Here is a 27028-nt window from a genome sequence, read left to right on the forward strand (position 1 = left end):
AGGTTAATATATACCACTGTGAAACATTTAAAAGTCAACCTCGAGCCCTGCAGCTCTTTAAAAACAAAACTCTAAACTTCTAAAAAGAGTTATTTTGGCAGGCTACTTACCCATCAATGTTCGAAACTCCCATTGTTCTCGGCACATTAGTGGCAGGGAAATTCATTAGCGTGAGCAGTTTCTGAGCTCTGGGCACCTAAGATTTCAGATTAAAACTGCAGAGAGGAAGGAGAGGAGGACCTTTTTCTGTCTCCACACTTCCAGCTACTCTCTGAAGACTATTAGGGGGGTGGGCAGGGAAAGGACTAGACCATGTGGGAAATGAATATAATATCTTAGCTGCAGTTCATTTGGTTTTCAGTTTTGTATTCTTGTTATAAAAAGCGTGCCTAGACATTCCGTTGTTGCAACCATAACCTAGCTATAAGGTGCCATTTAGCTCCTAGCTTTCATATCTTAATTCCTAACACTGCTATCCATGAACTTTCAGTTGATAATGTTCATTTCCAAAGGCCAGAAAACAACCAGGAATAATAATCTGTCAATAAATTTGTCTTGAATGGAAAGGTTATCATCTGGACACTGATTTTCTTCAGCAATTGAGAAAAACCTAAATGTAACTGAGGAGATCAATTGTTGATGGTTTTAAACAAGACTCTAAAATTTATGTCTCCTGTGAATTACAACAGAGCAGGTGTAGCCAACACAGTGCCCTTCGGAATGAATGAATGAATGGGCTTTATTTGCGTAGCCAACAGGCCATAGCATCAAAGGACAAACACCGACAAAAATACATTACGATTATATACAGGGCTGTATTTTAGCCCCGGCCTTATTCAACTTATATATAAATGACATGGTCAAATACCTAACAACCCCGGAGTTTCATGTCCCCAAATTGGCCGAAAAATCAATTTCAGCGCTCCTCTATGCGGACGATGCGGTTCTCTTATCACGAACTAAAGTAGGCCTCAAAAGGCTACTAAGAGAATTTTCAGCCTACTGCAGGAGAGATCAACTGGTGGTTAATCACCAAAAAACCAAAGTCATGGTCTTCGCTAGGAGACACAGACATCACAGATGGGAGATGGACAATCAGCCAATAGAACAGGTCAAAATTTTCAAATACCTCGGAGTCGTTTTGCAGTCAACAGGGGCCTGGGAGGCCCATCATAAATATGCTAGGGGAAAAACATCTCAAAGCGCCAAAATACTGTCTCGCTTTTACTTTACGAAGGGGGGCAGACATATCCCAGCAGCTCTGGAGGTCTTTCAAGCAAAACCCTTGGCACAATTACTCTACGGGGCCCAAATCTGGACGGGAAATCATTGCCGCACACTTGAAATGGTCCAGTCTAAATTTTTAAGACAGATTCTAGCCGTTCCACCATGCGCACCAAATGCGGCCCTACGGCTGGAGACTGGCCTCCTCTCCGTCGAAACCCGGACCTGGTTAAGAACATTCAACTATTGGCTTCGCTTAAATTTAAACCCATCCGGACTACTACCTCTAGTAGCACGAGATGCTCATAGAAGTCGGTGGTCCAAAGTAGTACATCAAAAACTACTTACATGTGGCCTCCAAGCACAGCATCTGAAAATGGGTCTCCCCAAGGCAAAAACCTTTATTGACCAGCGCATGAAGGATATTGAGCAGCAGAATAATCTGGCCTATATTAAGAAATTTAGTGCTTGGTACGCTTATCTGCCCCCCTCCCACTTTGATTTTCAGGCACCTTATTTGTCTACCTTAACCATTCCAAAACTCAGACGGGCCTTTACACTGGCCAGACTAAATATGTTACCCTCAGCTGTTCTTGAAGGTAGAGATCAAAAAATTTCATTCGAGAACCGGCTCTGCCCCTGTGGAGCTGGCTACATAGAGTGCCCTTCGGATGTTGCTGGACTACAACTCCCATCATCCCTGTCCACGTTGGCTGAGGCTAATGGGAGTCCTTACAATATCTGGAAGGCACCACAATGGCTACCCCTGCAATAGAGTACCACAATACTTATTCTGAAATAATGGGAAAATACCTTATATAGAATATTGTTATAGGCCTACAAGAATACATGGTGACCTAAGGAATGATACGACCTGAGGAATGATACTTTTGTTTAAAAACTGAAATGTCTTTTGTTAAAGGTAAATAAGTAGATATTTGGTGCTTCTGTGAGGGGTAGGATTGTAAAAATGAAAAAAAATCCCAGCTGTATATGAACTATTGTTTATGACTGATTTGCAAGTAAGTAAAGAAAAAAACACAAAAGAAAAAAGAAAAACGCCTCATAAACTAAGATGTGCTACAGAATAAAGTTTTGTTTCTATAAATTGTGTTCTAATACTTCCACTGACTGGATGTCTATGTTTTTAAACATGGACAACTGGTTAAACAAACAAACAAACAAACAAAACTCCCGAAAAACACAAAGTACTTTTTCTTAGAAAAAAATGTTGTATAGTCATGATATGCTTGCTGTTAAAAAAAACCTCTACTGCATTACAAGTGCTATATTTAACTGTCAAGAAAAAGATTAAAATTCTTAACCGTAAAAGGAAACGAATTACTTCCACAAGTTTCTGAACAGACAGACGTAGCAATGGAGTAAAAATGAACATTTATTACAACTCAACTGGTGTGATACTAAGACAGTGTCCACACAGCTTATGTCACAGTCACAACAAAGCTTCCAACCAAGCACATACAAGGCAACATTGTAAACCTTAAACATGGTTTGAATACACATTAAAAAAATTGCTTTCGACTTTTTAAAATGTCAAGTAATTCGATTACTTCAACATCACACAGAGGGCCACTCTAATGTTTCTTGAAACTCATTCCAGATTTTCTGTGAGTGAAATGTAGAACAGGGTTCCTGGGTATCTTATGCAAACATGATATTTTCATAACTTCTCCTTTGTGATTATGGCAAAAAGCCATGATCTTTCAAATGCCTGGCACAGCTTATAAAGTATTTGGATGCTTTGGAACACAGTAATCACAGCAAATAGACCCACAGGAGGTGAACTTGATAGTCATATTATTGGAAAGGCGTGCAGTAACGCACACAAACACAATGTGCAGGAAGTCACACTGCTTTCAACAGCAGGTGTTCTGTACTGGGGTTCTGCACTATGTGAAGTGTAGGACATGCAGGAAAATGCAAGACAGAGTAAAACAGAGTTTGTGGAGTTCATGTTGCCTGATCCTATGCATGTTTATATGGTAGTAAATCCTGCTTTGTTCAATAGGACTTAATGTTTTATTCTGTTTTTAATCTGTTGGGAGCTGCCCAGAATGGTTGGGGAAACCCAGCCGGACAGGCGGGATATAAATAATAAATTATTATTATTATTATTATTGTTTTATTATTATTATTATTACTTACTGCCAAATAAAGTGTGCATAGCTTTGCAGCCTTTTGAAAAACTAGCTGAGGTAAGGTATGCCAATGACTTAAGAGTTTGTGTGTAATGTTTGCTTCTAGTGTGCTCAGATTTGAACACACTAGAAGTGTTCAAAGATAGGTTTAGGGAGTAAACCTATCCTTGCAAAGTAGAATGAAAAATGAAAAACAATGATTAACACACAGATTGTCAGATTATCAAAATAGCTACTTGAGTTCTGGTTTAAGTATAGTTGATATACTTGGAGAAAGGTAGACAGATGTGTTGTAACGTTCTCTTCTTACATTTTTCCCTTTGAGATTATGTCAACTATCTCAACGACTTCTGGTTTAATACTGCTTTACACTTTTGAAAGGATTACATGAGCAATCAAGAAAGCATTTAAGCTAGTAAAAAAATAAGTTTTTTAACAAAGAAAATTCCATGTAGCCTCAGCTGGTGTTCCCTTTGTACATTAACTCAGTTTTCTGGCTGAATTTCACACTGTACAATTTCATTCTGATACAAGTTCTGTTTACAACCGTGTTGCTAGAAACAAAGCAACTAACATCTCACAATAGATCTTGGACTTGCAGATCTCAATAGAATTCTTTGGTATTATGAACAGCTGCAAAACAATTGTTTCTCCCCAATCTAACAACCTAAACTGAGTATAACAAATGGTGACTTTATAGTAAAAGTCTTTGGTTACACAAAACCAAATTAACACATTTCGACTGGCTGCCATATGGAATTGTTTCTTTTCAGTGTATGACATAATGTACAGTACTTGATACATTATGTATGGCATTTTACAAAATATATTTACTAAAATTGCCATTTATGACTCATCAATGCTTGTAAATTACTGTGGCTTAAATCACTGTAATATCCCTTTTCTCCCAGAAAAATGTTTTTAAATCTTTCATTCCCTTGTTTTTAAATTTTACAGTAAATGGATTTTTTCTTGTAGGCCTAAAAGATGTAGCTCAGCAGAACAGTAATACTGACAAATAGCATCATAACACCATTAGCTAACAATAAATGAAGGCAGTGAACATTTAGTTATGCGGAAACATCACACAAGACATCAGCAAAGAAGGAAGTTTATGTCAGTCCAATTTCTTCGAGTACACTACGAGGGGTTTCCGCTTCCTGTGGAGGGAAAATTAGAGAATGAACAGATTTTGTGCTCCTGCCAAACCATATGTGCTATGTTAATAGGGAATGGATGAAATTCAGGATATGCACCAAGCAGTCGCTAGTTATGCAGAACACTCTCAATGTTTAAGCATTTTATAATAATATTCATCGCACACACCCATCCCTTTTCTTTTGTCGTCAAACAGAGGAAGCAAATTATTTTCTGTTTTCAGAGCAGAGATAGGGGATATTGCTATTAAAATTCCCACTCCCACCCACCCCAGCAGGCATGGCCAGTGGTCAGGAATGATGGGAACTGTAATCCAACAACAAGTGGAGGACCACAGATTCCCCATCCTGTTTGACATAAAAGAATGCTATGATACCACTAAAACTTTTTAGAATCAACATTTCTAGTTTCAAAAAGTTAGATTTCTATACTTTATATGTGAAGTTTGTATGGTACTTCTTGAAGTGATTTGATAGCAACTGTAATGTTAGCTGAACATCAGATGTTTCTAAGACTACCTTAAGAAAAGCACACCATGTTGTTTTTCCTGTTAAAAGCATAACTTGTAATTTTTGTATAAACACAAGAGAGTTTACACTTACTTTAGCATCCTAAACAAGGCACAGCACCAAAAAGAGAGAGTCAGAGTTAGGCAACAATTTTCAGAAAAGGTAGCATTGAAAATGTGAAAGAATATAGTTAAAGATGCATTTTGAATTTCTGGATGTTCAACTAAAGGAACAGAAATGGGCCACAAAACTTACCAGATTAAAGACAAACACATTAAAAAGAATTTCTACTTCATGATTTTAAAACTGGAAATTTTGAAAAGGCTATTGTCAGGGGACTGAAACCACAAGAAACTTACCTTTATTATTCATTTACACATCATAGAAATAAACGATGCTTCTAAATTTTCATGGATATAAGGATAAAAGAGCTGGACTATCACAAGTGGGGCGGGATGTTCCTAGAACCTCTAGATTAGCATAGATGGTACATACAATCACCAGTATGATCACTTGCCACCATTCTGCATTGATAGAAAGACATGCTAGTGTATGGAACTGAAGGACAGGATACGAGATAGCACTGCAGTTAAGTTTTAGCCTAATCTGCTCTGTGTAAAGAAGGTGTTTCCTGACAAATAGATCTATTGGCAGTGAAAGGCACCATTCTTCCCATTTGTGAGGCAAACTACAGCTCCTTGCCACACAAGAACTACTTGGGAATGGGCACGTTCCATCAGCACCTGCAGATCAAGAAGATAGTATTTTCTTCTTCCTTTCACTGATTTGTGAGGTAGGTTAGAGCCACTGTATGCCATGTGAAGCATAGGCTGGACTTCCATGCTACTTGGAGCTATCCACATAAATGTTCATATTCTCCTATCAGGACAGGACCTAAAGGAAGTAGTGCTTATGGACTCTAAACTCTGGGCAATATGCAAATACTATCAGACTATTGTTGTGTGTATTTTCATATACTGGGTAAAAAATTAAAAGTTAATTTGCACCTTAATGAACAATGTTTTATGAGTAAATGAAGCAAGCACACCCTCAACTAGTTAACATCCCAGATGCAATCTGGGAGCATTTAAACTACATAGTAGCTGTGAATATCAATCAAACAAATGTTAACAGCTGTTTGAAAATGTGTAACTGAGTAATGCTTGAGAATCAATTTAAATAATGCTAATGCATTGAAGTTTGAATCATTTATCAAACATGTTTTCACATATTTTATGCCTGTAGATTAGAATTACCAAAGGCCAACTGCACAAACATGAAATATATCATAGCAAAGAGATGGAGGAAAAAAGAAGCCATTCACGTCAGGAGTGCATGCAATACTTTATTATAGACATGCCATGAAAACTAATTCACAGAAATTTACAAGCATGCAGCCGTATAAAGCTATAACATAACACAGCACCTCATTAGCACTCCATGCACAGCACTTTAAAGATTCAGGCATGAGGAGAATGCAAGCAGCATTTACCATATACATTCACAGAAGCAATACAACAAAAAAAGGAAAGTTTTGTAATGGGAAAACATCCTAAGATTTGATACTAATACATCCCAGACTGTTGTAAATTCAGAATGTTAAACCCCCTTGTGAACTATAACTGACATTTTTGTTCAAGTAAAACACGTATATCTGGAATTTTCTATTACTTATAGTTCATTTGGCTAATCCTGCCCCTTTCCTATTTTTGCAATCACTATTTTATAGCAGCCTCCTGAGCAATGTAAACAGAATTAGTCTACCACTGCTCACACTTGGAATGTTCACATTTCTGAATAGAAATTGCAGAGTGGCTCAGAATATCTGTGGATGTTTCTGTATGATTACCTGCAGGCACAGATTCTGCCTGTTGCGGCAATGTTTGGGTCAGCTCCATTAGTGCACTGAAATATAGTCATATAAACAATTTTTTCTATGGCCTACGAAGTTTTTCTCATTATCTGTTAAACAAACATTTAACGGGTCCAACGATAATTCACTATCAATGGATTTCTGTAATATATGCACAAATACCAATTCATACTTTGTTTGAAAAATACAGTCACCATGGTGTTTGCGTATTTAAACTGCAATGTTCGGCTCAACGTATTCCAGCTTGAATACTACATGCTATGACAAGTGCTACTGGTAAGATTTAACATGGAAGTTATGGCATGCTGACAAGACACATGAAAAGAAAAAACACAGACATCACAAATGGTAGGAAAAGAAAATATACAACAGCAAAACAAATGTGATAAACTAATTTGTTCAAGATGACTGGATTCGTCCAGCTGAGGATAAGTATTCTGCCATGAGTAAATCGGCTCTATCACGTCTCTGTATGCATGGTGAATGAAGTCATTTAGTATACTGGGACATTAAAGTATTCATGACGTGGCTACAAAAGAAATGTGCACATTCTTTATAAATAGTACAAAAGTTTGCATGCATACAATAATGCAAATGGTTTTTTATTTAACACTACTTTTAATGCTATTACACTATTTCTACACCAATCTTCTCAATCACATGCATTATTAAACAACATGCTATTCAGGGTTTGAAAAGCACACCACTGTAGTATGTTTAACAAACTATATGCAATTAGATATCAATGAATCATTTGTTTAAAAAATGTTGCTCTGTGTGTGTCTGTGTGTGTGTGCACGCATGCTTCCATATTTCACAACAAGCTTGTGGTGACTCGTCTGTACCATGCATGGCTATAGTCAAACATTATTTGTTTGCATATGATTACATTTAAGTAGAGAAGGCAGAACTTTGCCTGCGTACTGCTGAATAGAATTGTCATTTTTCCTTTTTATTGGAGGCACAGAAAGAGGTGTGGAAATTAAAGTACGCAAATTGTTCAGTTTTTGATAATGCATCTAACTACATCAAATTCTATCCCCGCTCCACCCAATGTGTTTTTCAGCATGGCAATTTGCAAGCAAGGGATTGTTAGAATATCCCCCCATCAGCAAAAAAATAAAGTGTAGTCTTGCAAATTATCTATAAGCACAATGACCACATTCTGTCTAATCCATTTTTAAAACCACTTGTATTAACATTCCAAGCCAGCTAACCGTTAATCCAACTACTCAGATGGAGACTTGGCTTTTGGGATTTCCTGCCAACCAAGGCCAATTTAACAGGATCTTAAATTCTCTCACACAGAGCTTCTGTACAATCAGACTATTCATATAACTGTTTCAGGACCAGTTCTAAGAAGACTAATCCAAAGACCCTTCTGAGAATTCTCATTTAAATAGGAATGCCCAAATTCTCATGCACAATAACCAGGCATAAGAATAGCCTGTGGACATTCCCATAGCACTGTGTTTATGTATGAAAAATATGGGCTTTCCAGAAAATGTTAAACTGGAAAGTCTCCCCCCTCCCCCCCAAAAAAAATTCTTCTGCTCTAATATCAACTGGGATCCATGTTAGTCTTATATTTAGTTAGCATTTAATATCTTAATAAGAAAATGAACTTTCTCAACTAATGTGAAGTGTTCCTGTTCAGATAAGATTTCCAGCCACTCCATTCCAGTTTCCTTCCAGTTTTCAATCTCCGTCTCCCTGCAACACTGTCTGCATTCTATGCTTACTAAACATGTTCTGTTCTCATTAGATCATTTTTGCACACAACTCATGATGCTGCATAAGATTGCAAAGAAACAAGAATTAACTTCTCAGGCAACAGAGCAAGAGCTATATCAGCTTTAACCTTGACTAGCATTCCCTCCTACAGTGTCTTTGAACAAGTTCTTAAAAATACAAAAATAATTAGTCAATAACCTAGAATCAGTGTTCCCATCCGCATCTGATTTTGCTCCTTCTGTTTCACTTTGCCCCATGTGAGCATGCATTGTGTAGCATTTCTAAAGGAGTTTGCTGCATTCAGAATATTATATAAGGAAGAACAAAGTTTTACCAGAAGGGTGTAAAGGTCTGGTTTGACTTACTAATGTTGAGCTTTTGCAATTTTTTTCTTTTAAATTCAACTTGCACAGAAGCACTTAAGCAAACCACTCTTGAGTAGGACAATGGCAAAGACAGCTAAACACCAGTAAGTTGATTTGTTATTATTTAACAAAACATTTTATTTTTTACATTTTCCAACCTCAGGCAGGTAGTGAAAAATGAAATGGTTCAAAACATTACAAAAGTAATTAAAACATTAGGTCAGGGCAGGCACACTGAGTCAAGAAGCTGTTAGCTTCTCGATGACAATATTCTACACTGCAGCCTACCCACATAATTTTTGCAGCTCAGGTCCTAAGCAAATTTCTATCACATTGTAGGTAATGCTGACACGAAAGTGTCTCTTTTCTCATCAAGTTTGGGACTTTGCAACCAAGTGAAATAGAGAAGGGAAGACTTACTATTTGAGCCATGATGTACCCTCCATAAGTAGAGCTGAAGATATGTACCAGCATGACTAGATGGAAAATTACTCCACAGTCACACTCAAACCAGGGACAGAATCCACAGAGCAGATGAATGTATTGTAACGTTGAACAATTTCATCTTTTGTTCAGTCTATTCAAGCGGAGAATGGCCCGCAGCAATCATTCTATATAATCACTGTGGCACACATAAATGATGGTAGAGACAACCAAATCCTAGAGTATGGAGCATCTTATATCTTTAAGGAAGGGCTGTAGCTCAGAAATCAGGTTCAATCCCTGTCATCTCTGTGTAGGGTCCGATAGATAATCCTGTTGAAAACCACTGCCAGTCAGTGTAGACAGCTTCCTAATTGTCTGATTCAAAATAAGGCAACTTCCTAAGTTTTTGTTTCTTCACCTGTATCGTGGGATCTAGCAACAGCTGCTATCTACACTAGGGGTCCACACCAACTATCAAGCCGATCAGCAACAACTCTAGGACATCCAATTCATTATTTGCTGTGGCCAGGTGCGTTTCTGTTCAGCTTAATCTTATGTGCCAGCTACATCCATTCCTGGAGTCTGCAGATCTGGTCAGGTGATGTAATACCTTAGTTACACCATGCCTAGATTGCTGCAATGTGCTGTAAATGGGGCTACCTTTGAAAACTGTCTCAAAACTTATCAGTTGTCAAGAATGTGGCAGATTACTGGGGGCCATATGACTTTCCTATTAAACACAGGAAAATGCAGACAATTGGTCTTTCTAACTTCGTATTGTATACACTCACTGGCAGCAGCTCCTCAGGGTTTCAAACAGGTCATTCTAAACACTACATGGAGATGCCAGGAACTGAACCTGGATCTCCTGCATACAAAGCAGATGCTCTATCACAAAGCTATGGTCCATTCACAACTATTGTTCAGGTTTCCAATTCATTTCCAGGCTCAATTCAAAGTGCTAGTGATAACCTTTAAAAGTCATTTAGTTTAGGACAGGGTTTTCTGAAGGACTCCCTTCTGTAAATGCCTGCACATGACTGAGTCTTCAACGGATCACTCTTGTGTGTCCCAACAACTTTGAAAGGATGCCTGGGAACAGAGACAAGGTCTTCTCAGTGCCCATGCCAAGCTCTAGAATTCCCTCCCAAGGAAGGGTCATCCTGCCTCCTCTTTAATGGCCTTCTGCGGAGTTGTTAAAAACTTTTAAAAGAAGGCTTCTGAGTCATTGATATTTCTATGCTCATTTACTGACCTAATTTGCTAAAAGGTATATTGAGTAAACTGCTATTAACAGCTGCTGGGAATTAAACAAAGAAGGGGAGAACCATGTATGTCACACTGAGCACCTTCGGGGAAAAGGCAAGATATAAATGCAATAGAAATAAAATAAAATAAAACAAAACAGAAGTTTTTAAATATTATTTAAATATAGATAATTTATTCACCCTGATTTGTACTGTCCCAAGCTTACTGGGGTAAGGCAGGATTAATAAGTGTGATAAGTTTTAACTTGTTTTACATGTAATTCCATTACTCTATTGAAAGTAATTCAGCTTTTTAAAAAAACTGGAAGATGTAATTAACTTTTTTCTTTAAAAATGATACCAGGCTTTTAAACTACAGTGGTACCACTGGATGCAAACCGGATCCGTTCCGGAGCCCCGTTCGCATCCTGAAGCGAATGTAACACGCGTCTGCGGGTCGCGTTTCTGCGCATGATGTCATTTTGAACCTCTGCACATGTGCGAGCGGCGAAACCCAGAAGTAACGCGTTCTGTTACTTCTGGGTTGCCACGGAGCGCAACCCGAAAATGCTCAACCTGAAGCGTATTCATCCCAAGGTATGACAGTACTTCTGCTACTCTGTATATAATTTAGCTCTGGAAAGTTTTCAGTTTATCCATTTGAATGTTCACTGGGATTTCTTTAAAATACACTTACCTTTTTGTGTAACATACTCCTCTAAAATACTCAACAAAAATGTTGCAATGCACTATAGATGTAAATTAGGCTTGTCCTATGAAATTGACTAGTAAAGCATAAATAAATAGTTCTGCAGCAAGGCCTATGGTAATTTCATGGCCCTTCCAGGTAATGTTTCAATGCATAATTAGGCCCTACCTAGCAAAAAACTTTGTGAACCTTCCAACCTCTATTAACACCTAAAGATTAACAACACCAGAACAAAACCACACACCACACACTTCAAACCGATGCTGTTAGTATGAAAGGAAAATAAGACAAGAGCACCCAAAGCATATTTCAATACTTTCATGCAAGTGTTGCACAAGGTTAAGTTCATCACTGGCCACTTTTCTGTTCTTCTTTTTACTTATCAGGCAAGAGTTCCATTACACGTGCAAAACTCTGCAAAGCACCCATGTAAACTATGCCACCAAAACGGTAAATTTGGTAGTTACCAATCGTATGGATGGGATCAAAACGCTAAGGCTTTAGACTGCTCTTAATCATAAGATATCCTCAGACAAACCTCCCCAGTCTTCATTCTGGCTCTACAAACAAAATCAAGCACAATTGAAAATTTGGCAAGTCTGAAGTTTAAACATTTTTTTAAAAAATGTAGCAGAACTATCTGAAAAAATATCCACTATTGCACACACTTGTACATATGAGGACCGCTAAGGCTCTCAGGTAAACGGCTTCTTTGCATTGCTTAAAAAGTCAGTGTTATCAAGGACAAAGCTAATGAAAATGTGACAAAGACAACAACTCCAATGAACTCCACATAAAAAACATGAGAACTCAACACAACAAGATGTTTCTTTTTCAACAGCTAATCAAGCTTCAGGTTGGGGAAGTTATTCTGAACACAATGAGAGCATTTGTTAAGAGTCAAGCTATATTTGACAGTAGAAGATACTTCCTACTTGTCAGCTCCATTCCCATATAAAATGGGGGTGGGACTCAGGTCTTGCAGCAAGAACACTGCACCCTTACCCTCCTCCTGTGCCTTATTTCCTCTCAGTTCATTTTGCCAACCATTTTTTTCCATTAATGATCCACTTCTGGTCCTGGAGCTAGAAACAGGGAAGTGTCTGAAGCAACTGAATACAGGGAGGTGAGGTACATGAGAAAGTCAGTTAGTCGGTCAGTCTCACATGGACGCCATTTATTGTTAAGGACCCTCAACTTTATATGACAGTGGGGTAGACACATAAATTATAGTTCCCACCGTGTCTGATTTGGTCCCCAAATAGATCACATTAATTCAGATCTCCTCCTTACTAATAGCTTTGAAAACTCTTAGCAAGATGTAACTGGACTATTGGATTCATTTTTAATGGGTTTTTAAAAGACAGTATCTCAGAGAATGCTAGCCTCTTTGAAGTTTTCTTCTGAAGAGTACAACATAAAACCTAAAAAGCTGAAGTTAAGCCTTTCTTAAAGTTAGCATATAATTTTCAATAGTGGAGTTATGCCATTCCCAAACTATTTAGTACTATGTAATATACATTAATTCCCTCATGCTACAAAGGACTACGATGTAAGACATCGATGAAGAAACAATAGAGAACAAGGCAGAGTTCTCATTCAATATTCCTGCCTCTACCAAATACTTTAAAGACTACTTCTGTGCTGAGGTCAAAGTATCAAACATTCAAATAGGGTGATGACAGTTATCTAATTCAAAGCACAATCTCTTTAAGGGAGATTAAACAGCTTTACCACACAGAAAGGTGCTTGCTTCATAACTTATGCAAGCAGTTCAGAAATACACATCTCTCAGAGGCAAAGCATAGGTACTGATTCTTTCAGTGCTAAGTATTACAAAAACCCAATAACTACATTAGGTGTGCAATGTGTTTATTTCCCTATGTCACTCCAATATTACAAGAAGTCAAAAACCATGTAGAAGGGACAGAATGATTATGTGCATATAGGCACACAGTACACAATTCATTTTTTAACCATGGCATCCCCTCACTTCTCCATGTGATCTCCGTCCTCCCATGTAAAGTTTAAAGCCTTGCATTCCTCTGGCAGCTCTAGACAGAGCTACAGGACTGCTGCCATACCTATAAGTCAGGCCAAGTATGTAACATGGAGAACACTTTAGATGTAAACACTGTCCCAAGTCCTCTCCATATCTCCAGCAAGCTAACTGAAAGTTTGAAATCATATGGAAATACTCTGAACAAAAAAAAGTTATCACTGCAAGAATCTTGACTGCCTTGTATTTAGGAGCTGAACTCATGTTTGGCAGCTGGCACAGATCTGAGTCACTACCAATACCTGGGCCATAACAGGGAATGTGGGGCTTAGCACATCTATTGCTCACTGCTTTTTGCCATAATAAATGTGTCTGCAAATCTTGGGGAGGCAAACATATGGAGTGTGGTTGAGGGAAAGCATCTTGCAATTGAAGAGTGAAGCATTTATTCCCATTTTTCCCCACTCCATATCACACTGCCTCCTATGGCTTTTTAGCTCTGATTATCTTTGTTCTCAAGTTCCCACTTTGTTCCGGAATAGGCATCTCTAGGTCTTAAAATCTTTTCTTCTTGTGCCACATCCAGGGTGATTTAAATGGGTTGCATGGAGCTCAGTTCTGCAATCACTTAAGTATTGCAGAACTTAAGCTTAAGTAGTAGATGCATTCTTGTGAGATCTTTTTTGTTATCTGCAAGTGAACATGCTCACTGTCCACTCACAGAACATGAAATGAACTTTGAAGCAATGATGCACTAATTTATCAAATCACAGTTCTAGTGAACAGAGTACTTAATTTCCAAAAATAATGGAAATGTACTACTAATGTAACCCTCCCCATGAACTATGTGCTTGATAATAAAGTAATTCTAAAATACACAATTAAATAAGAGCATTTGCAATCTGTCCTGGAAGGACTGATTGTCCTTCTTTTGTCCTTGTGCTTTAGCTTGTCAAAGTGATTTTTAAAAATCCTTCAGTGTTAGGGTATGAAGGAAGTATTATGGTATTAGCTACAAAGGCAGGATAAATGACTCTTCCTTGTCTAGCTTTTGTACAGAGAGTCCCAAGTGAAAAGCTACTTATTATGTTTACATTTGTTTTATCAAACAGATTGTTACATACATATAAGGCAGCACTGATTCCAACCAAAGCGAAGGAACGGAATGACACACACATCACCCATTACAAATAGGTTAACTTCCAAAAAGACACTAACCAATGTAAAGGAAACACAAAATTCCACAAAATTTTAAAATGTTTAGTTTTTTGTAACTTTATGTAAACACAAAGTCTAACACAGGCACTGCAGTAACAAATTCTGAAAAGATAAAGTACATAACTAACACACTATTGAAAAGATAAACTATCAATTATACAAACCCTGAAAGTCTATGTGAATTAAATGATGATGGGAAAGAGTAAAACTGATAAGGGGAAAATATTATTTTATTTCCTTTTAACATTTAGATGTCACACATTCAACAACTTCCGCTGGGCAGCTGTACCTCCCTTGCAATTTCTTAAACAAGATTTGTTCTGGCAAAACTATGATTTTAAAGGGGATTTGTATGGAAGAGAAATCTATGGATTTTGTTCTGCAATTTAATATTGGACTTTTTTTCTTGAAGGGATTCTAAAAGGAACTGCATTTTATATTGTTTTTACTATGGTTCATTAGCCACCTCAGACACTTTTAATCGAAAGGTAGGTTAGAATTACTCTGTAAAACAGACGTGCAAAATTTTGTTCACAACAGCTAGTGTGCCACTGCACTCTGGCAAGCAAAACAAATGGCCAATCTTGCTCCCAAACTTGGGAGCTATAGAGCTAGCTGCAAATTACTCCCATCCTTTCTCAAAGCTGGGGGGTGTTTTACCACTATGACAGATACCCTGGGGGCCATAGTTCACCAAGCTTCTCACCATACTTTCCTGCTGGGAAAACCTCCTTGGTTGCTTCAAGCCCAATAGCAACTTGACTTGGAGTAGTCAAACCAGTGAATTACCCACAATCCTGTCCTGCAGGGGAAGCATAGTGAGTCACTGGAGCACATGGCTAAGAAAAGTCCTGGCAACCACTATTTTTGGCTTGCCTAGCAAGGACAGCCAAAATTCTGTTAATAAACGAATCCACCATAAAATTATGTGAACAGAGTATGCCAATATTTTGTACTAGTACTATGGAGCCAGATAAATTCTGGACTGTAATGCCAGCCAGATAATAGAGCCAAACTAGACATGACATTTGCCACATGGTTTGTCTTTGTATCATTACTTTTTCTTTAACATATAGCCAGAACTTTGAAGAATCCTTAGAGGGGACCATGGCATGCAGTAGTTCACAGAGTGGATAGACTCAACAAAAATACATTACCAAGAGGAAGAGGAAGAGGTACACACACCCCTGACGCCCTTTTTCTTTCTCTTTTACCCTGGCCACAGAGGCATTGCTATGTCTGACTTGCAGCCCCAGAGCGCTTTGAGAGCTGCCCTGCCAGACCCTTCAGTGAGCCAGTGCGGTGTAGTGGTTGAGTGGTGGACTCGTAATCTTGTGAACCGGGTTCGATTCCCTGCTCCGCCACATGCAGCTGCTGGGTGACCTTGGGCTAGTTACACTTCTTTGAAGTCTCTCAGCCCCACTCACCTCACAGAGTGTTTGTTGTGGGGGAGGAAGGGAAAGGAGAATGTTAGTTGCTTTGAGACTCCTTCGGGTAGTGATAAAGCGGGATATCAAATCCAAACTCTTCTTCTTATGGGGTCCACTTTTCTGCTTGCCTTTCTTCCTGGCAGCAGCCCTCAACTCTCTCCCCAGAACCCCATGAGGTATGTATAGCTATGTGTGTACAAGCGGCTGTCACCTGTCTAATCTTTCTGTTCTCATTTCCTCTGTTTTATAATACTTAAAAATCTGTTAGGGGAGGGAAATCCTCCTCCCTTCAACTTCCACTCCAACCTCTGTAAAATCATATTTATGAAACAAACCTGTTAATTTCCTATCAGCCTACAAGGCACTGCGCACTATTAAGATCAAAGCAAACTAAACCAATAGTAACAATGAAGTAAGATCATACAGCTATAGCAAATAGATCTCTCTGCAGCCACACTATGCAAGACTTGCTCTCAAAAGTGTGCATAGTGTTGTAGCTGTAAAAAAAAAAAAAATCTTCCTCCACCCCTTTAATTCATATTCCTTCCTCACTAATCTCCAATATCACATTTTCTTCCTGTGGATAGGTTAAAAGAGAAAAATAATCTCAGCCGTGTTTGAGGTTGCAAGCCTAACCATGTACCATATTCTGAATCTCAGAAGCCAGAACAACAAGAGGGATCGCTGCGCAGCAAAAGCAGCGACCCCTCTTGCTGTTCTGGCTTCTAGGATAGCTGTGCAGCCTGCATTCACTCCATAAGACGCACACACATTTCCCCTTACTTTTTAGGAGGGAAAAAGTGAGTCTTATAGAGCCAAAAATACGGTATATTCAGGAATAAATTCTACTTAATTCAGCAGGGCGTACCCCCAGGTAAGGATTAAGTTTGGAGGTTTAGTGACCAAAGCCCACCCATCTACTCATTGCCTTTTTCTGCCTTCCTCTGCCATCTGTCTTACCATGCGTATTTGCACAAGCTTGACTTGCTGCATCCAACACCTCGACTCATAGGCACTTCAGCAATGCAGACTGTTGCCCCTATGGCCAACTTTGCAGACATGCACTGCACACATGCACTTTAAATAAGCATGAGCAGGTTACACCTCATGTAAGGAATAAAGAATCAAACATTTTAAGAAAATGGAAAAATATATACTGAAAGACACTGTATGCAATCGCAACAGTCTTGATGGCTGTTGTATTAATCACAGTATTCTGTTTGCCACCTGCTCCTTCTGCAACTTTTTCTAAAGCTTCTTATATAATATGAACAAGCCAGAGTATTTGTGGGAATTCAGAATCACTACACTGTCAACATCCGTATGAAAACTTCTACTCAGTTGAGCCTTCTCCTTAGTCTACCAGTATTTTAAAGGCAGTGAATTTTTAATGAAGAATGCTTTTAAACAAGTAGTCCCAGTGTATATATTCTGAAGCGGCAAAACCCAAGAGGTTAATATATATTTGGATGGGATGGCCACTTAATTACCAGGATAAATTTATGGTTTATTATTTTAAAAGTCTCACTAATGAGTGGATACAGGAGGACTGAAAGATGGGACTTCAACAAAACACATATCAAAGCAAAGCAAATACACATCTCAAAACACCACCCATGTTCGCAATACAAAGCCACAAAAGTTCACATTTGCATAACTGTACAAGCACGCAGGCTAAATCCATGTTCCTTTATGTAGAAACAGACTTGCTGCACTTATAACATGGCTCTGAACCATCATTCAAATCATCTGTAGTGCCAGTTCTATGTTATCACCTCAAGATTTAGGAATTTTATGTAGCCTAACAAAAAATGAGTTATTCCAACTACTGTGCTTAAACCCTAATTCTTAATCAGTGCACTAAAGGCAACAGAGTTCGCTAATATTTATGCAGCTGCTATCTGTATACCAATGAGGCTAGGTAAAGGGAAATGGGGTGGGAACAACAAGGCCAGAAGCAGGACCCTTACTATTGAATTAATTCTTATGTAATTCAAAGATTTATGGCTTTGACATATTTCATTTTTTGATATATGCTATGCTGTGTTATATTGATTATTCTGATGCTGTGTTAATTGAATTGTTTTCTGTTAGTCTCTTCGGGCTTCTCTCAGGAAGTAAAAACAGGATGTAATACAGGAAATGCATTTTGTTAGCAGCTGAGGTGCAAAGTTTCAACCCAAAAGTCTACTTTATTTGCTACGGTTCTAAGACTAGTGTTATAACTATTTTCTAAATGCACAGTGTACATCTACTTAAGTTAGCTATGGCACTGTTACTTGTTTTTAAAACAGTTAATGTTAACTATACCTTAGCGTCTCAAAGAAGAGAGTCTAGCTTCTGGATTTCAGCAATGAAAGAGGCATACATGCATCAGGTATGACAAAAATTAGTTATAATCATTCAGTTAATTGAATAAAAAGAAACGGATATAAATTAATTGAATAAAAACAACAGAAATGCCTAGACAAGAAGACAAACACATGGAGACAGTAGCTGCATGTCTAGCAACACATACAACACCAAACACATTATGAAAGGAAACCTTAAAAAAATAAAGCAGTATTACTGTTCTTTATAGGTTATATACTGAATATAGTGATGCTAGCTAACAGAATAAGAAGTGGGTAAAGCAATATTGTACAGAAGACTATTAAGGAGAAGCTACATGCTAGACATGCTGAAAAACTTTTTCAACAACTTCTGGAGAAATAAGATGCTTTTCTTAGAAAAGAGTAAAGCATGCTGGTGGAGTTTTGACAAAAAAACAAATTTCTTACCTCTTGTAATAGATCTGCTTGTTCAATGGCTTTAAGAACATTTTTCTTTGAGGTCTCCTGTACTTCCCCTCCCAAAAGAAATTCATCCAAAATAAAATAAGCCTTCTCAAAATTGAAGATGATATCAAGTTCACATACCTAGAAAACATAGGAAAAAACATGTTGAGCTTTAATCCCTTCTTTAAGGTGCCAAGATCTTGTGGTTTTTAAAGAAACACACATTGTCATGATCTTCTGTGTAATCACCAAAGGCCAAGTCACGGATTTGGTAAGGAACAAACTTTTGAGAAAATATTAATATTGATTTAAATAGTAACATTAAAATATAAGGAACAGGCATTTAAATAAGTGTATCATTTGAGCTCATCAACTAGGCCTCATATATATACCACAGAGTTCTCTAAATTATGTAATAGCATTTGTAACAGCAGCAGCACACTACTGAATATCTTCAAAGAAGATTCAGTGAAGTTGCTGATGGAAGAAATACTAGTTTCTTGCTTGTTACATACAGTATTGGTATTTGACATGCAATATCTGACAAATTCTTTACTTTCAGACTTCATTAACAGTTCCCAGTAAGGAAACAGACCTATATAATGTAATGCAATAGATAACTTTTTTATTCTCATTCACAGTAATAATGCATACATGCTGTTAATATAAAATCAAAATACCAAATTTATTATTCTTTTACAGCACTTTTCAGAGTGCAGAATAATATTAAAATTCCCCAAAAGCACTGTGAGGGTGAAAACTAATGTAACATAAGCAAACTTCCACAGTGAAGCTTCCTCTTCTTTTATCTTCTCCCTGCAACATGCCCACCCCGCTCCCAGGGCAAAGCTATTGTTAATCTAGATCTGGCAAACCTCATGAGTAAATTTTGAGGGCTGCAGGGAGAGGAGAGGAAGAGAAAGCCCTCTTCAGAAATCTGTTCCACTCATGTACAGACAGCACTAGGTGTTATTTCTTATGTGTATTAAAACATTTTTTTTATTTTCTTCAGGAAAAATAAGTCATCTTAATTTGTGTATTACATAAATAAAAAACTTCATTACAGAAATTTATAATATAGGATGAGACCCAATGGAGCTTGAGTGAGCATCTACTTAGGCAGTGAGGCTTCTGCTTTCTCCCCCCGCACCCCATATATCCCCCAAATCTATTCTGGAGGTTGCAAAGAAATTCTGGAGCAGATTTTGGGAATATGTGGCAGCAGGGAGAACATGGGGAGAAGAGAAACCCAAGCCCCATTACACAAGTGGATTTCCACTGCCCAAACAGGCAGACATCCTTGGATGTCACCTACAGAGACCAGAAAAACCAATTAATAACTTACACTTCCAAAGTATTTATCAAGCAATTCCACATAACGGTGAATTATTTCCAGGGTTATTAGCTCATTATCCTGATCTTCAATGGCACAGCAAAAGTAGAGACTTGCATATCTGAAAGAAACATGTTACTCTAATTATGAAACACTGCCAGATTGTTTTAAGAATTATACATACCCATTACATATTTCACAGAAATTAACTGTGCCAACTTCCTCAGAGTAATGCATTAACTTTCAAAATTAACCTGAATTCACTAACTTTACAAACTGGCTTGAAAATAGCTTTATTATGGCTTTTTCCAAGTACCTCATTGTAGTTGCCAGTTTGTGGACAATTTCATATTTGAGTGTGTTATCAACAGTTATTCAATCAATAGCTGTAGGAAAGAATAATTATAATAGCAGTTATTGTTTTTATGAAAACAAACTTTCAAGATGGCTGTGGAAGCCCTCCCCCAGCAATCTTTTCCATCTCAAGGGCCACATACCAGTAGTGAGTGGGGTGTAGAATGAGATACTTAACCTTGTACAGTAAGCTATATTCTGCCAAATAAAAGCCAGAGGTGGCTAAATACACACACACCTTTTATCCTCCACCCAGGCAAGGAAGGTGCATTAATACATTTCAAGAACACATTACAGCCAGGCAAATCACTTTAGGCGGATGCAGAGTGAAGGGTGTGGCCTGAATGGAGATAGAGGCCTGTAAGGTGTTGGAAGTGCTACAGCAGTTTGTAATTTAAGGGTAACCTTTGTTATCCATAAGTCAACCAGCCAGTAAGGGTAGAGGAGTTCCTTGACAACCAGTAAAGGTAAAATGGTGTTTCCTGAAGCAGCATGTGCCTATTTATACATTGCTTTTGTTCATTTTCCTCAACACAGTGTTATCAGGATTTCTTTTATTTCTGCCTACATTGGCATTATTTAAGTGACTTTGCTAAGAGAGGGGCTCCTAAGGTTCCCCACCCTACTCTAGAACACAATTATCATCCTAGGTACTTTTATGTGGGCCTCTTTCATGGAAGGTTTGAAGAGTGACAACACAAGATCAAGCCTTTTCAATGATGGCTTCCCACTTGTTGAATGCTCTCTCCAGGGAGGCATGCCTGAAACAACCTTTTATCTGCCAGGCAAAGACTTTTCTCTTTGTCCCTTAATTTGAAGTGTGGCATTGTGGCTTGTTTCAGTGAGATGCGATCAGTAAGTCCTCATTTGTATTATCAGTTTAACAATATTTTTAATTTTTGATTGCATTTTCTCAGCTGTAGAAAATCGGCAAATAAAATGAATAAATAAAGTTGTAAGTAGTTTTGCAGGGCATGACACTTCCAACTGTGAGAGATTTATGAATGCACTGAAGCAAAGGTAGTACTTGATCTGTTTACCTATTGAAACAAAGATTGAAATAATTTCACTGTGGTATCAAGAACAATTTTCCTTCACGGCATTAAGCAGACAGTACAACATTTCATAGCTCTTAAATTTACAGTTGAACAGGCGAGAAGAATAAGATAGTGTAATTGTGCAACCTTTCTATATTTGAGCAAAATCAAGTCCTAGCTTATATAAAATAAAATGATGTAACATTTTTTACATTCAAGTACATTAAATAGCCTTTAAAACATAATTTTCAAATATGTATGCCTTATTTAATGAAAAATCTGAGTGCATAACTATTTTATTAAGTGTAAAATTATCTCATTTTTACAACACAGAAAAAGTACTGCAGACATGAATAATTCCTACAATGCTATTGAATTATATTTGAGGAAAGTTGAATATGTTTTTCACACATAAGAGACGAAATCCTTATTTCTGCTATTCAATATATCTTTTGTTGGATAGAACTTGTAAGTGTAAGGATGGAAAACCACCTTTTGTAGACAATCTTCAGGTCCCTCCACTCCAGAAAACTGCACATTTTCGGTTTACGGGCCAAGACTGTTTGAACAAGTTCTCTTGTGATTTTCTTCTTTTCTTTGTCAGATAATGGGACATACCATTTCTGAAGTCTCAGCTTCCCTTGACGACTAAAAAGCAACATAAACTGCATCTGTTGAGTTAAATAAAACACAGTTTCATGTCAATCCTTCAGTCCCGTTGCATAGTGTGTGCTATACATTTGAGAAAGCGTTTGAACATTAAGATCACCAGCATTTTTCTTTCCAATTAAGCTCTAAAAGCAGGCTGTGGGAAAGGACATCAAGGAATCTCAAAAGATAGACAGTGGCTCATATTTTTAAATAATTATTTTGAAAAATCTGGATAAGATAAACACAGTAGTGAGTTTTATCAAGTTATCTAAATTGTATACAACTGTATACAAGTGAAGTTTAAATGCAAAACATATTTACAGCAATTAATCATAATTTACTAACATCTTCCCATTGAAGACAAATGTAGCATAATGCCCTAGGTTAAAATTGCTGCTGTTTTTATAAACATTTCTAGAACTCATTGCACAGCAATAGAAATTCTCAACTCTGAAAAGCTATAAATTTCATATTAAACAGATCTCTAGTAGCAAGATCCTTGTTATCTGGGTCAGTATTCTTCAACTCTGGGTTCCCAAACATTGTTGGATTTCAACTCCCACCATCCCCAGCCATTTTAGGGCTTAGGCAATGGTCAGGGATGATGGAAGTTTTAGTCCTATAACTTCTGGGGACCAAAGACTACTGATCTAGTTATGCTGTTGCAGGTGCACAATATACTTTATTAAAAACCAGCCCATTCTTCTACACTGACTCTTCTACTGTACACAAAAGATATGGCATAAAATAACAATGCTGAAAATATAATGCTGTTGGTCAGACTGGCCTTAGCCTTCTTCCTATATCTATGTCTACTTCTTTCTGCAAGCAAGCTATACAGTAATTGTAAACAAATTTTACACTCAACTTGAAAGACATCATCTTGCAAACATTTATGCAAGCATTACACATAATCCACCATACAGATTGTGGAAGGTTTACTTATGTGAGCAAATTTAGGTAACAGATAAATGAGTATTGTTTTGTGGTTCATTATGGCCAGGCTTCCATTTTAAAAAAAAAAAAAGCGAAGAAAAGAACATATAAAGCAACAAACAACCTGGGAGAAGCAGCTAAAAACAAGCAAAATATACTAAAGAACCAACTTATAAACTTTAAAATGCCTTGATAACTGTGCCTGAACGATATGTGGTGAGGAGGCAGGTCAAAGAGGAAGTGATGGCATCCACACTAAATGGTATTAAAAAAGCAGGAACGTTGATGCTTCAAACATGAGATGTGATTCACATATTGCAAGCCATACTTGAAGATAGGTCTTTGGTTTCAGAAGGTGGAAAATACTGAAGAAAATTATGTAGCATCACACTATATTTTGAGTTCAACAAAGTGCATCTGGGATGAACAGCTCTTATCACCAACTATACATATTGTGGTCAAGTAAATTTGTACTAAAGAATATCCACACACACCAAATATGCATGCAGTTCTTTCTTAAGATCGAGTGAATTTCGGAGTTGAAATCTTTTTGAAGGAACTACCTAGACCTTTTTGGCCACACACAAATATAAAACTTGCCCCTCTTACAAATAGCTACAGCCATGACAGGTCCATTCCTACTTAGGGTATTATCTTCAAAATGGAGTTAGAACATGAAAATACCAAGTTCATGAGGTGTGTAGCTGTGAGCCAAAGATTTTGACTAAGCCTTGCTTGCAGAAGTTGTTTTTCTGTAAGCTCTCCTCACTATGTAGAAGACCTCAGTGAAAGTTACAAGAGAGTTACTTTGAACTTTAAAGGCATTTGTCTCTTTAAAAATATAAGTTAAAAAGCAATTTGTATTCTTGAGCCAGAGCAGTCTGGACAGTTAAATATGGAAATTTAGTACCACACAAACCACACATTTCTCAATCTGAATATAGTGATGTATCTCTCACTTTATCACATGAGATACAGGAAGAGGAGCAAAGAATAAACAAAAGGAAGTCCTCCCAGAGAACTTCAGAGCAATATAGATTTGTTCTATTTTACAAATCCCAGAACATTAGGCATAATCTAATCTGATCTATGAAGTATCCTTAAATGGGTTATTTGTATGGAGAATCAAAACTGCAATAATACCATAGGGCAAAAGCTTACCTTATTTATAATACATTTCTAGTGGCTAATCTCCTTGGTGGAAAGCAGCTCACCTGCAATCCCCAATATTTGTCCAGAAGGCTAAAGCACTCATGCTCAAAAAATGATCTCTGTCCCTCCTTCTCCCAGGGTCTCTCAGCATACATATGCAAGACCACACTAAGGACAAACACCATTCTGCTTTTAGGCTTTAAGCGCTTCAAATTCGCATGTAAGCATGTGCAGGGAAGGGATGGAGGGGAGAGGGGAGCCACCTTTGTTCATCCAGGCTGCGTGTGGATTACATCCCCCTCCTCAAAAAAAAAAAGAAATAGCTGAAGCGCATGTTAGGAGCTGGTTACCCCACTCATACATCCACTTCCTTCCAGCATCCCATTTATGAGGAATCGCGCACGGGTCCAACTACAACCACGGCCACCAGAAGCAAAATCCACAATAAAATGCTACAAGAAGTGAATCGTCTTTTTTTTTTTTTAGGGGGTGTTGTTGTGTTTGTGTTTGTCGAAGGCAAGCAGCCTGCCAAGCCAGCGTGGCATCAGGGGCCACGAGAACGACCGAGGGCAGCGCCAAGGGGCCAGGCAGGAGACTCTTGATCTCAGCAAGGTCGTGGGTTCGCGCCCCGCGTTGGGCAAACGAGTCGTGCATTGCAAGGGGTCGGACTAGATGACCCTCGCGTTCCCTTCCGGCTCCTACCATCTCCTTCAGAATAGGGCCTAACACTGACGGGTCACGAACAGCTCGACCGACGCATCTACCCCGCCAAGACCTCGAGGAAAAATACTCTCTCTTTTTTTGTCAGCACGTAGAGCGCGCGCGGCTTGTATACAAATGCACGCGCTGTGTATTCCTGTACCTGGGCGCACATTTTTATATATGCACACGACGGCGGCGGCGAACAAGAGACAGCGGGAGAGTCTTTACAGCCGGTCTTTACAGCCTCCCCCCGCCTTCCACCCGTTGGCGTATTAAAAAAAGGGGGGGGCTCCGTGAGGAGACGCCTCTGACCGTTATAAGGAGGCCAGGCTCGCCGCATCACTTACCGTTAGTCAGGAGCGTTCGAAGCGCGCGCCCCGGTGTCTCTGCGCGAGTGTGCGCGTGTGGAGAGTGTCTGCTCAGCGCTCTCTCAAACTACGCAGGGAGCAACCGCCGCCACGCTCCTCACCAGAGCGAGGGAAGGGAGGGGCTCCTCACGGCGAGCAGGCCGTGCCAACTGTGGCGGGGCCAGGAGGCGGGGCCAGGAGCTCGTCGCAGGGGGCGGGCGGGCGGCCCCACTTCTTCCCTTCAGCCACCAAACTTCATTCGCCCCCTCGCAGCGGACACCAGGGTGTACCCAAGGGGCGGGGTGTGCGTGGGAGCGCGGCGGGGCGAGGTTGGTGAAAGGAGGAGGAAGGATTTCCCGGGCAGCCAATCCCTGAGGCCGAACCGCACGACAGAAGGTTGGGGAGCGGGTAGTAACCGGTGCGCAGGCAACAGCCAACCGGACACGGCGGGTTGTGACAAGAGCGAGGCGGACCAATCAGAAAGCCGGGTAGTCGGCAATATTTGTGTTTCCCCCGCCTCTGCTCGCATCTCGCCAATCAAAAGCACAAGGGGAAAGCAGATCAGCCAATCAGACGGGGACGCCCTCATCTTGCCCACCCACCCAGGCACACAAGGCGGTATATGAAGCCTCGACAGAATTGCACCGATTGCACATGCGCAGGGTCGTTCACCCCCCCCCACCGGTAATTGGTTCCAGCTTGTCATCGTTAAGCTATGTCTTCTCTGTAACTCTCCCTCTAGTCTTACACACACACTTTTGCATTGCTTCTAGCCGCTTAGTTGGCTATTAAGCTTCTTAGAAAGATAGTAACGTGTGAGTAGAATGTAGGAACATAGGAAGCTGCTTTGCACTGAGTCAGACCACAGCATCGTCTGCATCAACGGGCAGGCTTAGTCCCGCAACAGAGTAATATGCAAGCCTAAAAGCGGACACGGAAGCATTTTCATTTCTGCAAGTCCTGAACTCATTCACTTGGAGAAAAGTCCCACTCCACTCAGAAGGATTTGCTGCTGGTGTTAGCACTAACTGTCCCAGGATATTCCAGCTAGCCAATTAGTGCTTCACTTTCAGGTTTTCTCTGTTATATGTGAAGTGTCAGAATTTTCTCAAGTTCTATAGGTTCTTCTGCCCAGGATTCAAAAGTTGCTTGTAACAATACAGTAATGCAGTTATGAGTGTAGCCTTTTGTTCACTACCAGTCACTTTGCACAACTCTCAAGCCTCGCTAGTAAACGCAAGGAAGTGCACTACCTTATTTAAGGTCCAGGAACCCCAGAATGACGGGAAATGACTCTTCATGCAATTGTGTCAGAGGACAGTCTGCGTTAGACTGTTGGTTTAAGACTGGAGAGACCCAGGCTCAAATTCTTTGTCTTGAAGCTCCCGGGTGACCAGGGGCCATCCTCAGCTTCACAGGAGGATAAATTGCAGGAGGTAGAATCAAGTAATGCTTTAAGATCAGGGAAGGGCTGGATATAAATGTAATTGATAAATACTCAAATTTAGCAGAAGAAATTCCATAAAGGACGTGTAGGAATGGCAACACATTATGTTTTAGGATCTGTGACAGCCTTTAATTTTGAGAGCAATATAGTTTTCTGGAAATGAGCTTAGTTGAGGCAGATGTGATGCCATGATTATCTATTTATGGCATTTTAAGATTAATGGATTAATGGAACATATAAG

The 27028-nt window shown here is 39.0% G+C and overlaps 1 protein-coding gene across 8 annotated transcripts; it reads right to left on the reverse strand.

The window, feature by feature from the left end:
- Window positions 1-2602: 2602 nt before the first annotated feature.
- Window positions 2603-27005, reverse strand: AP1S2 (adaptor related protein complex 1 subunit sigma 2). Of its 8 annotated transcripts, none has more exons than XM_083734613.1 (6): window positions 25341-27005; window positions 22045-22223; window positions 20174-20282; window positions 18832-18969; window positions 11872-11964; window positions 2603-4543 (listed from the first exon to the last, which is right to left on the reverse strand). In XM_083734613.1, the coding sequence occupies exons 2-5, from the start codon at window positions 22221-22223 to the stop codon at window positions 11920-11922; spliced, it is 471 nt and encodes a 156-aa protein (XP_083590739.1). In that variant the 5' UTR covers window positions 25341-27005; the 3' UTR covers window positions 2603-4543; window positions 11872-11919. The 8 variants fall into 8 exon arrangements, with proteins under 8 accessions (XP_083590739.1, XP_083590735.1, XP_083590737.1 ...); XM_083734609.1 differs by lacking the exon at window positions 25341-27005 and adding an exon at window positions 25154-25308; XM_083734611.1 differs by lacking the exon at window positions 11872-11964.
- Between the last annotated feature and the right edge of the window lie 23 nt (window positions 27006-27028).

The sequence above is a fragment of the Podarcis gaigeae genome, assembly GCF_964106915.1.
Source record: "Podarcis gaigeae genome assembly, chromosome: 4".
NCBI lineage: Eukaryota > Metazoa > Chordata > Lepidosauria > Squamata > Lacertidae > Podarcis > Podarcis gaigeae.